This window comes from Taudactylus pleione, unplaced genomic scaffold (genome assembly GCF_031769625.1).
Source record: "Taudactylus pleione unplaced genomic scaffold, aTauple2 ptg000173l, whole genome shotgun sequence".
Taxonomy (NCBI): domain Eukaryota; kingdom Metazoa; phylum Chordata; class Amphibia; order Anura; family Myobatrachidae; genus Taudactylus; species Taudactylus pleione.
In genome coordinates this window covers 740,499-753,096 of record NW_028284575.1, presented here as the reverse complement: position 1 = coordinate 753,096, position 12,598 = coordinate 740,499, and the positions used below count along the sequence as shown (strand labels likewise).

The 12,598-nt window shown below is 46.0% G+C and overlaps 1 protein-coding gene across 4 annotated transcripts in view; it reads left to right on the top strand.

The window, feature by feature from the left end:
* CFAP221 (cilia and flagella associated protein 221) overlaps nt 1-12,598 on the top strand; it is a 270,181-nt gene that overhangs the window by 228,891 nt on the left and 28,692 nt on the right. For 3 of the 4 annotated variants that reach the window (XM_088475533.1, XM_088475535.1, XM_088475536.1), the window contains one exon: nt 401-877. In XM_088475533.1, coding sequence (XP_088331659.1) covers nt 401-527 — 127 coding nt within the window. In that variant the 3' untranslated portion in view covers nt 528-877. Of the gene's footprint in view, nt 1-400; nt 878-12,598 lie in introns of those variants that run through there. The other variant, XM_088475534.1, reaches the window with a different exon arrangement.

Here is a 12,598-nt window from a genome sequence, read left to right as displayed (position 1 = left end):
AAGATGCCCAGATAAAGGTTATGACAGCTGTGTATAAAGGGTTAACGCCTCGTTACTGCTCGGGGCCCATCTCACAGTGCCTAACGCCTCGTTACTGCTCGGGGCCCATCTCACAGGGCCTAACGCCTCGTTACTGCTCGGGGCCCATCTCACAGGGCCTAACGCCTCGTTACTGCTCGGGGCCCATCTCACAGGGCCTAACGCCTCGTTACTGCTCGGGGCCCATCTCACAGGGCCTAACGCCTCGTTACTGCTCGGGGCCCATCTCACAGGGCCTAACGCCTCGTTACTGCTCGGGGCCCATCTCACAGGGCCTAACGCCTCGTTACTGCTCGGGGCCCATCTCACAGGGCCCGGGAACACAGAACTTAAATATCTTCTTCTTTTGTGTCCTCTTCAGTTCCCCCGACGAGCAGCAGATGGAGTCACCTGCCCCGGCCGGGGGTAACACACTGGCGGATAAGGTCTCGGGGCACTTGGAACAGATGAAGCTGCTGTTACATAATAAGAAGCTGATATTAAACTGAGATGTAAAATATATGTAATATATAATAATGTTTGTGTCAGTAACATGGATACTGTACATCGCAGTAATACTACAGACTGACTCCCCAGTACAATGATCCCGCTTTCTGCCTGTACTAATATCTGACACCCGCTCAATGTTTTCAGCAGTAATATTGCTCCTGACGCCCACCAGTAACATTACTAACAGAATTAATTACTGTTACCGACAAAGGCCCTGATTCAGAGCCGGACGCTCTGAATCAGGGCCCACCTCCATTAAAATGGAGCGTCCTACCGGACGCTCGTATAGCTGTGGGTCACCACCCACAGCATATACGAGCGTGCAGGATGATGGTCGCGATGGTCAAGACCATCGCGACCATCGCCACTGCGAGCCGAAGCCTGCGGTTGAGTTTCTCAACCGCAAGGCCAGGAGTGATTTTGGCTCTATCAGAGCCAAAATCACTCCCACTGACATCACTAGTGATGTCAGTGGGGCCGGCTTCTGACAGTAGGCGTTCCCTTGGGAACGCCTCCGTCTGGCAGGCACGCCCCCGGCACGCCCACCAAAGGGGGCGTGCTGTCAATCAACATCGACAGCACGCCCCCTTTGATCAGACACTACGAGCGAAGGAAAGTCCTTCGCTCGTCGCGTCTCGCGCATGCGCACGACGGAGCTCCCTCCGTCGTGCGCATGCGCAGTGCAGACCGTCGACCCACTTGCGAGCGGACAGCCGCTCGCAAGTGGGTCTGAATGAGGGCCAAAGTTCACAGTTACGTTTCTTGGTAATAATCCCAGCACCGTCCTGACAATACCGCGGCAGCACACGTCTGGTATTACACGGGGAGGGTTTCTGTATACAGTACGTCAGTGACCTACCACTGTTACAGCGCAGTACAGTTTATAGAATGACAGGTTATTGTTTTATAGATTTATTTGCGTCATGTATCATAGTAGGTTCTATGTCTCTATACACTTAAAGGTTAATCATTGCAATACAAGAAGATGTTTTGTACATTATAATTTACATTTCTTTATAACAGCGTATCAGTTTGTTAATATTTCCCACCTATGCTCCCCCGGGTTCGGTATATATTGTCGACATTCATAATGTCAACATTGTCGTAATGTCAGCATGCTTGGGATGTTGATGGTGACCACATCTACAGCCATAATGTCGACACTGATAAAATGTCAACATGATTAGAATATCGTCATCATGTTCCCGGTGGTCTAGCAGTGGCTTAACTGGTTCGGCAGGTCCGGCAGCTCCAGCTGTGTCTTCTGGATCTGTCAGTCAGCTGACGGGGACTTCGGGCTGTTCCTGCGGTGGTTCCGGCAGTGAGTATCGCTAACTCCTTACCCTCCCCCTACTGCCTAACCCTAATCTCTCCTACCGCAGCCTAACCCTCCAGTCTGTGTAGAATGTCGACATTTCACACGTCGACATTTCAACAATGTTGACATAATTATCGACATTATTAACGACATTGTAAATTTTGATATAATGACTGCCTCACGCTTCCCCACCCCCCTTATTTCTGGTCACTGGAATGCGGGCCTTTCTTCCGATCCGCTTTTTGGTGGCCATCATTGATCAGCGCTGCGTCAGCAGATCGAGGTAATGTTAAAAATTTCGACTTGTCCATTCTAACCATTTTCGGGTCGTGTTTTGGTGAATTGAGATTGTACAACATGTTGAATATCCCCAGTTAGCCGATCCTGGAATTGCCGCAATCGGTTGCAGATGTTTGGGCCCCCTTAGTCTCTCCGTAAAGTTACAGTGACACCTACAGGTAGATCATATTGACGTCACAGGGTGGAAAGTTGCCAAAGCTTCGTTCGGTCGCATGATATCAGTCTTACGGCAGAGACTGTAAACAATGCAAATCAATATTGGCATTCACTAAACACAGATACAGGTCCAGTGGTCACAATCACTCACAATAAAGTTCAGGGTGCTGATAAGGGTGAATATCTCTGTGATCACTAGTCCCAGTTCTCACCTGAGGCGACAGATGGGAATTTACTTCTAGTAAGAATTAATCCGATTTCTCACAGCTACTGCAACTTCCAAAGCAGCCCTGAACGTGTTTAACCCTTTCCCAGAAAGAAGGGCGACTCTCTGTGGGTGGGGGAGGGGGTTACGCTGTCATCTTAGGCTTCTGTTGAAATGATAAAACCGTTTTATTTGCAATATTGTATAAAAGCTACATTTCACAGTATAAAATGCTGAATGTACAATACAGGTTGAGTCCCCCATATCCAAAATGCTTGGGACCAGGGATATTTTGGATATCGGATTATTCTGTATTTTGGAATAGTCTGCAGGTCATTATATACACCTTATACACACAGCCTGCAGGTCATTCTATACATCTTATACACACAGCCTGCAGGTCATTATATACACCTTATACACACAGCCTGCAGGTCATTATATACACCTTATACACACAGCCTGCAGGTCATTATATACACCTTATACACACAGCCTGCAGGTCATTGTATACACCTTATACACACAGCCTGCAGGTCATTATATACACCTTATACACACACACAGCCTGCAGCTCATTATATACACCTTATATACACACACAGCCTGCAGGTCATTATATACACCTTATACACACAGCCTGCAGCTCATTATATACACCTTATACACACAGCCTGCAGCTCATTATATACACCTTATACACACAGCCTGCAGGTCATTATATACACCTTATACACACAGCCTGCAGATCATTATATACACCTTATACACACAGCCTGCAGGTCATTATATACACCTTATATACACACACAGCCTGCAGGTCATTATATACACCTTATACACACAGCCTGCAGGTCATTATATACACCTTATACACACACAGCCTGCAACTCATTATATACACCTTATACACACAGCCTGCAGCTCATTGTATACACCTTATACACACAGCCTGCAGGTCATTCTATACACCTTATACACACAGCCTGCAGGTCATTCTATACACCTTATACACACAGCCTGCAGGTCATTCTATACACCTTATACACACACAGCCTGCAGGTCATTCTATACACCTTATACACACAGCCTGCAGCTCATTATATACACCTTATACACACAGCCTGCAGCTCATTATATACACCTTATACACACAGCCTGCAGATCATTATATACACCTTATACACACAGCCTGCAGGTCATTATATACACCTTATACACACAGCCTGCAGGTCATTATATACACCTTATACACACACACAGCCTGCAGGTCATTATATACACCTTATACACACACACAGCCTGCAGGTCATTATATACACCTTATACACACACAGCCTGCAGGTCATTATATACACCTTATACACACAGCCTGCAGCTCATTATATACACCTTATACACACAGCCTGCAGGTCATTCTATACACCTTATACACACAGCCTGCAGGTCATTCTATACACCTTATACACACAGCCTGCAGCTCATTATATACACCTTATACACACAGCCTGCAGCTCATTATATACACCTTATACACACAGCCTGCAGCTCATTGTATACACCTTATACACACAGCCTGCAGGTCATTCTATACACCTTATACACAAAGCCTGCAGGTCATTATATACACCTTATACACACAGCCTGCAGCTCATTATATACACCTTATACACACAGCCTGCAGCTCATTATATACACCTTATACACACAGCCTGCAGATCATTATATACACCTTATACACACAGCCTGCAGGTCATTCTATATACCTTATACACACAGCCTGCAGCTCATTATGTACACCTTATACACACAGCCTGCAGATCAATATATACACCTTATACACACAGCCTGCAGGTCATTATATACACCTTATACACACAGCCTGCAGGTCATTATATACACCTTATACACACAGCCTGCAGGTCATTCTATATACCTTATACACACAGCCTGCAGCTCATTATATACACCTTATACACACAGCCTGCAGCTCATTATATACACCTTATACACACACAGCCTGCAGGTCATTCTATACACCTTATACACACACAGCCTGCAGGTCATTCTATACACCTTATACACACAGCCTGCAGCTCATTATATACACCTTATACACACAGCCTGCAGCTCATTCTATACACCTTATACACACACAGCCTGCAGGTCATTCTATAAACCTTATACACACAGCCTGCAGGTCATTATATACACCTTATACACAGCCTGCAGATCATTATATACACCTTATACACAGCCTGCAGATCATTATATACACCTTATACACACAGCCTGCAGATCATTATATACACCTTATACACACAGCCTGCAGCTCATTATATACACCTTATACACACAGCCTGCAGGTCATTATATACACCTTATACACACAGCCTGCAGGTCATTATATACACCTTATACACACACAGCCTGCAGGTCATTCTATACACCTTATACACACAGCCTGCAGGTCATTTTATACAATAGTTACAATAATTTTGTGGCTCAAGCAAAGTTTGTGTACATACAGTACATTAAATTCATTTATGTTTCATAGACACCTTATACACAAAGCCTGAAGTTAATTTTATACTTTATTTTTAATAAGTTTGTGCCTTAAACAAGGTTTGTGTACATTGAACCATCAAAAATCATGCTAAAAAAATCCAAATTTCGGAATATTTGGATATGGGAGACTCAACCTGTATTAACAAAGTAGCAAAATCAACCAAAAACAATTTTCTTGTTAAGTTAAACACGGCAACAACTGAAACAGCAGCATACAGTATGTGAATATAATGTTCATAGTCTGCGTAGTGGAAGCATTACTACAGAGACCTATACATAGGAAACATGTACGTCACTGCATCAGGGACAAACCATTTCTATTTATCCTGCTCAAAGCACAAATATTCATTTTAGTGCTAAGACCGCAATGTAACGTTACAGAACGTCTTATTGCGGCCAGCAGCATCATGTTTTTCCTCGTATCCCCATGGAGGTGTCCAGGATAGGAAAACTGTTGTCGTGGGTACCATATATGGTAAATGTATGCGCAACTGTACATCACGGTGATGTTTGGCGGCAAATGTGCTGAATTGAAATCGGCTCCATTGAGAATGGATTGTGGCTTTAACTCCAGGCTTTCACAATCCTCCAATGATTCCTCACCCAGGTGCATCCCATGTACATAGCCTCAGGGATGGGTTTAGAATCCCTGCAGAAGACATGTAGAATAGTGCTCAGAGCCTGCGGCCACATGAGGTTCCCGGGCTTGGACCAGATGCTGGACATTTAGCAGGAGGCTGGACATGTCACTCAAACTTACATCCAGAAGCGTAGTCATTCCCAGGGACGTACGCCCAGGATAGAAGGTTCTGCATGAAGGATTGGAGGCAGTTGAGCATCTTGAAAGCATCACCCAAGTCCAACGTTACCAGCTTGTTGACATTTGAATCCCTGTAAAACTGGTCTCAAAAACTGTAAATACAATTTCTTCACATGATTACACTAAGCAGCTGATTCTGTGGAGGGAGTAAAGGAAAAAAAGAGCAAGTAACTATACACCTTGGTAAAACCATGCTGCACTGCAGGGGCACAGATTTAACATGTGCAGAGAGAGTGAGATTTGGGAGGGGGGTGATTGCAGTGTAAAGGCGTCCATCCACTAGATGATTAAATTGAGCGATTGAACGATATCATCGTTCATTAATCGTTTGCAAATCATTTAGAAAAATGTCTAAAACGACAAGCGGCGCGCGCTCCCGCTGGTCATTTTAGACATCTATCATCGGGCAAACATGCTGGACAACCTGAAGATAACGTCAGGTTCAGCATGTTTGCAGATGATTGATGAGCCTGCACTGAACGTTCAGTGCAGGCTCATCACAGACTGACAAATGACTGCACGATTACAATGTCATAATCGTGTTGAGGTCTGCTAGTGGATGGGTAGCTTAAGAATAAAGCTGTCCAGCATGTGTGGGCTACATGCAGAAGCAGCCAGTATTTACCCTGCATGCACACATAATACATTTATCTGCCCCCATCGCATTGTAACTTGGTTTGTCCAGATGTAGCAGTTGCTTTTTTTTGCTTTGCTCCCACCTCAGAATCACCCCCTAAATCGGGTACAAGCCTCCATCATCAGAGCGTTGTTACTAAGCTGGACAGGTAATTACAGCTCCTCCTGCGAGTCCTGGATATGTACTTGTAGCTGATGCATGATTAGATTTAGTGGTGTCTCTGTAGGTTTGCAGCAGAAATCACGGGGTGCGTAACAGTAACAATGACAGTACTTATTGGTATAATATATGTAGCACTAACAAATGAATCCGGAATGTCAGTATTCCAAATGGATAATACAGAGAACTTCAGACGTAGGTGGGTATGAAAATAATATATCAACAGAAAATCAAATGCAGAACGTCTCTTGCAGAGCATAAGGTAGATAAATGAAAGTCACAACACAGTGCAGGAATACACTCCTTAATTACTCAGACATGGTAAAGGTAGAGAGTTACTGTATTATATCAGCACAGAGGGCCTGATTCAGAGCCGCTCGTAAGTGGCCGCTTGTTCGTTCTGACCGATGTTCGCTCTTCTGCGCATGCGTGCGGATTGTAATACGCATGCGCGAACCAGTCAGTGCGGCCGAAAATTGTTTGTTCACTATATAGCGAATGCCTGCTATTTTGAGTGACAGGAGGAGGCGTATGTGGGTGGTAACAGGGGAAGGTGCTTGAAAACGGGGGAGTGGAATTCAGAACGCAGGCGTGCTTAAAGGTCAAAACGGGCGTTTTAAGGGTGTGCATAATTAAAACAGCAGCGTCATTGATCACGTCACCTGGTTGTTTTATAGTCAGAACTGCTCGCAATATAGTGGTAGGAAAAACCAACCACAAGAATAGCGAGCAGTTCATACGCTGTTCGATGTACTCGATTAATCTAATAAATAGCGGACATGACGTATGGTGCGAGCGGCCAGGAGGCGTATTTCTCAAAATTACAACCGCAAGTTTTGCTCGCTCGTTCAGACTTAGAGGCGTGAACAGACCGCAATGAGCGAACGATTCATTTGAATAGCCACCCCTTGTTTTGGAACGAACGACCGCAAATAGCGAGCGGCTCTGAATCAGACCCAGAGTCCAGGTAAATCCAATGACTGAGACGGCTCAGAGCCCCGCAGTGTATCTGGCAGGAGAGCCCAAGGTAAGTCTTACACGGGTTTCGCCACACTAAGTGGATGTTGTAGCTTAGGTGAGTGCAGACGTTGATCAGGATACCGATCAGACTGGATGGGGATTATCTGAATACCAGAGTGATGTACCAAAGGTTATACCACGTTCGCCAATGGAGTAAAGGCCAGTACACACTAGATGATGGCCAGTGTGTACTGACCTCATTAGCAATGGGACTTGGCGGGGTGCGTACACACTTTCTGATGCCGAGATCAACAACGGGGGCCCTGCTGCATTTGGCAACATAGCCCCCGCTGACGATATCGCACGCAGATCCGACAGGCGATGTGGCTGACGATACGCGGGATTGCGCATCTTCAGCGACATAAATACACACTGGCGGAAATGCCCGAAACGTTTTCTGATCCGCCGGACGACATATCGCCTAGTGTGTAACGGGCATTAGTAAACATGATGGGAAATAGCTCTGCAGACGTGGCAATATAGGATGCCTCCAACTCAGCCAGGAATGGACGCTGAGCACCTGGAAGCTGGACTGGAAACAGGAACACAGATGGCTGTCCGGGAACTGGACTGGAGAACCCGGCTAGGTCCTGCTAGAAATTATAACAAGGGATGGTAGTAAGTTGTAGCCAGGAAACATGGAAGCTGTATCAGGAGACAAGAACAAGAAATATACAGCACAGGATCCAGGACGCTGCGCTGGGAGCCGCGGCAGCTCTAGGCACGGGTTAGCAGGGACGTCACCCTGCCTGAACGTGCCATCACAGGAAAATGCCGCCCCCACCCTCCCGCTGGCGTTATTGGATAAACACTCAGGGAGGGAAAGGGCACGTCAGTGCAGCACGGACGGCGCTGGGCGCAAGGAAGCCCAGCGCCGACCCTGGCTGGGAGCAAACGCCATCACTGGCAGAGGCGAGGAGTCAGGACAGAAATAAATTGAAGACACAGCCAATCAGTATGACTAGGTAACCCCACCTGCATAGCAGCTCACACATGCAGGGTAATACCCTAGCAGAAAGTGACATTCTCACCCTTGCAGACAGCACCCTGCACTGCAGCTCAGTGATTGAAAGCACACACATGGAAAGTCACTGATACCCCTTTCAGATATACAACCCAGGAAATTTCCTGCTCAGACCCGGGAATTTCTCCTATGCAAATTCCCGGGTATTTGGTCGAGACCCCCCTTTCATACTACAGTGTGGACCCCAGGTAGACCCCTTTCAGACAAGAGCAGGGTTTTTCTGCTTACCTGCCTCTTCTCTGCCGTCTGCTCCTCCTAGTCTATCCCCTCTCTGGCTGATGATGATGATGTAATCATTCAGCAGCCGGAAGCCGGCCAATCATAATGCAGATATATTTTTTTTATTATAATTTTTTTAAAATTTATTTTAATTCCCTGGTGGTCCAGCGGGAGTGCGGGCGGCCCGCTGTGGCACAGCCGGCCGGCGCTGGGGGTGGTGAGCAGCAGCGCTGAGCGTCCTATAAGACGCTCTGCGCTGCCAACTCAAAGCAGCATCGCTGAGCGTCCTACAGGACGCTCTGCACTGTCAACTACATATAAAAGCTGCTTGGTGCTGCCCGGGAGTAGTAAATTCCTGGCTAGCACCATTCAGACAGAAGCAGGGTAATTTCCCGGGACTTTAGTCCCGGGAAAAACCCTGGTCGATTGCAGGGTTCCCGGGTAGGTACCTTTCAGACAGACACGGCTACCCGGGAATTTGGCTGAGGCAGGCCAAATTCCCGGGAATCTCGAGATGTTTGAAAGGGGTATGACTGACATAGATGACAAGGCAGAATCCTAACAGTCTTCCCCCTGATTAATTGCTCAGAGCAGGGTCGCACTGGCCCACAGGGGTACATTGGAAATCCCTGTTGGGCTCCACTGACAAAAAGTCCACCCCCTTCTCTAGGGGTCTGGTTACAGCCTGTGCATATGTTACATTATGCTGCATTCCCAGGATTGTGGTGTATTTACTATAATGAATTGCTGTTATCACTCTGGTACATCATCATGCATGCAATCACTATGTAGTACTATGTATATTTGGGGCCAAGATCACCATGCACGGTTGCGCAATATGCGCCCCCCCTCAGCTGTTGTTGAGCTACAAATCCCAGCCTGCATTGCAACAGTTTTAGCATGGCCAAATAGCAAAACTGTAACAGGGCATGCTGGGATGTGTAGTTCTACAACAGCTTATTGCCCATCGTTATTCTAATGTGTAGCCAAGTCTCTGTTTTGGCTGGCCACACCCCCTCTGGTCAATGAATAGACCCCTTAAGAAGGAGCCCCTTTTAAGGCATTTACTTGTTTGCCCCCTAATGCTCCCGTCCGATACTGGCTCCGTGTACCTGGGCATACTAGCACTGTATCCAGGAGTTGTGAGAAACCAGATACTCAGAAGCACATGATGCTTTATCTACAGGTTTACGTGCTGGACGAAGGGTCAAACGCGACCAAATTGAGGTTCTCCTAAGCAAGGAGATGAATATTCACAGAATCTTCCCTTCCACTGCCCCACTAAAGCCAGCGGTTCAATCCCAATACAACATTATCAATTAAGGCCGATATTTCACTTTCCAAGATGCTCATTCCCAGAAACATTGAACAATCCTCTCCAAGGAGCTAAACAAACATAAATGCTATACAGACGTCACGTGGCTTCTCTCAGCATTGACCCAAGAGTATAGAGATGGCCAACGTCAGTGATTATTACTATCCTTTACTAATAGGGCGCCACAAGAGGTCTTTAGCGCCGTACTAAGGATACTGAATTTAAACTTCTATACGCTCCTGCCTATACCTTCTCAGAACCTGTCTATACCTTCTAAAAAGCCTGCCTATACCTTCTAAAGTTGACGCTGTTTGCGTACGCAGTCATACAGTAAATAAATTCCTTCAGACCTTGAAAATGTGTTTCCAAAGCACAAAGTATTATTTCAAGTAAAGTACAGATAGTTGCACGCTGTGATCTAAGTACAATTTAGAGCAAAGAAATTATACAGACCCAAGATACAGTTATACATACGCACGCGCTCTGGGACCAGATACCGGCATCAGCAAGAAACCTCCGGCAATCATCAATCAGCAAGAAGACTCCAGACTGGGGTCACAACACGCATATTTATACCCTTACAGAAATAGACAACACAATAGACAGGTTCTTTGCGATCCCATTGGTTCTCCATCACGGTGCGTCTGTTACAGGACATTTAACAGGTTGATTCAAATGGACACAGAACAGCCTCCAACAGCTGGTTATCTCCGTTTTCCTGCCTCATGCAAATCTAGGCTGTTGATTTTACAAAGTACATTTTGGTGCTTTAAATCTCTACTGTCCATAAGTTGAGAATGCATGTTGCGATCTTCACACCGATGATACCGGAAAGCTGTTGAGAAAGTGCAGATCAGTATAACACCAAACACGGCTTACTTATCACATATTAAACCTTAGATACCAAATAGCCTTTATTTCACAGCATTTGTAATAAATGAATAAAACTTGGATCTTATACTTTAAAGCTATGGAACCTTTTATGTGAGTGTGCATTATGTAAGTATTAGGGGGTTTGGGAAAAGACACTAGTTAACTTGGAGCAGATGCGTGAGCACAGAGCTAATAAACAGCGTTTTTATGCAGGATCTTATGCATTCGCTAATGTGCGACATGTTAACAACGCAACTGTGTGTATTAATGTGTGTATGGTAAAAGATGCGATCGCCTGATGCTAATAATAGCATTGCCATATGTACTTAAGTGTGAGTTTAGCTAAAATGGCGCTGAGCAGCCATTCGCAAAATGGCGTTTTGCAGATCTCATTTCCAAGAGGGTGTCTTGCGGCCATTCGCACGATGGCGTCGTTTCGATCTAATTTTAAGCTGATCTTGTCTCACCCAATTATCCAGCTTCGACAGTACAGAGTGCATACAATAGTCTAGTCCTGGAGGCAGCAGTGGGAGGATGTAATCAGTTGGGAAGATAGGCGCCACTCATTGACAGCAATGTGGGCGGGCTGGAGTGAGGAGGGGGTGTTAAGTCAGAGATGTAGGTCGAGAGGTATGAATTAGGGCTTCATAGGTGAGTGTGAGGCGTGTGAAGGGGAGCCTGTGCATGGCCTGATGGGGAGTGTCAGAAGCACTTACAAATGGAGATGAGGATGAGCCGGGGAGCAGCATTGAGGACAGATTGGAGTGGAGAGAGGTCGGGAAGACCAGACATGAGGAGGTTACATTAGTCCACTTGAGAGATGACAAATGAGTGGGTGAGGGTCTTCTGTCCAAAGTGAGAGAGGGTCTTATCCTGGAGATATTGTGAAGGTGGAAGTGACATAAATGAGGGGCTGAATGTGGAGTGTGACTGTGAAGCAGTGATGTTCGGTGAGGTGAATGGCTGGGGAGGCACACATGGAGATGGGTCTGAGTCCTGTCTCACCCCTTACTCACTGTAATTCTCCCCTCACTACACTAAGCTTCAGTGTCCATTGATTCTCCTACCTGCATCACTGTGCCTTCTCTTGGTGCTGCTGTCTGACTGAGCTCTGATCTCTAAACACTGCAGTGCACTTCCTGGTCACATAACACATATTCAGAGGCATGCCTCTATTGGTTCTTTTTCTGTGCAGCATACTACCCGTGGGCTGGCCCCGCCCCCAGCTCTGCAAGCAGTGTCTGACTATACAGAAGTGAGGCTGAGCTGTTGCTGCCTCATCTCTTGTCTCCCTGCAGTCCCAGGAAGCTTCACAAAGCTGTTGAGTGTTAATTACAAAAATGATTACAATAAACAAAGAAGATTTCTTATAAGTTATAAATATCTTCTTTGTATTATTCTAATCATTTTTACATCAAATCTCAGGAGTATGATGGGGAGGCTCTGCCTACCCTGA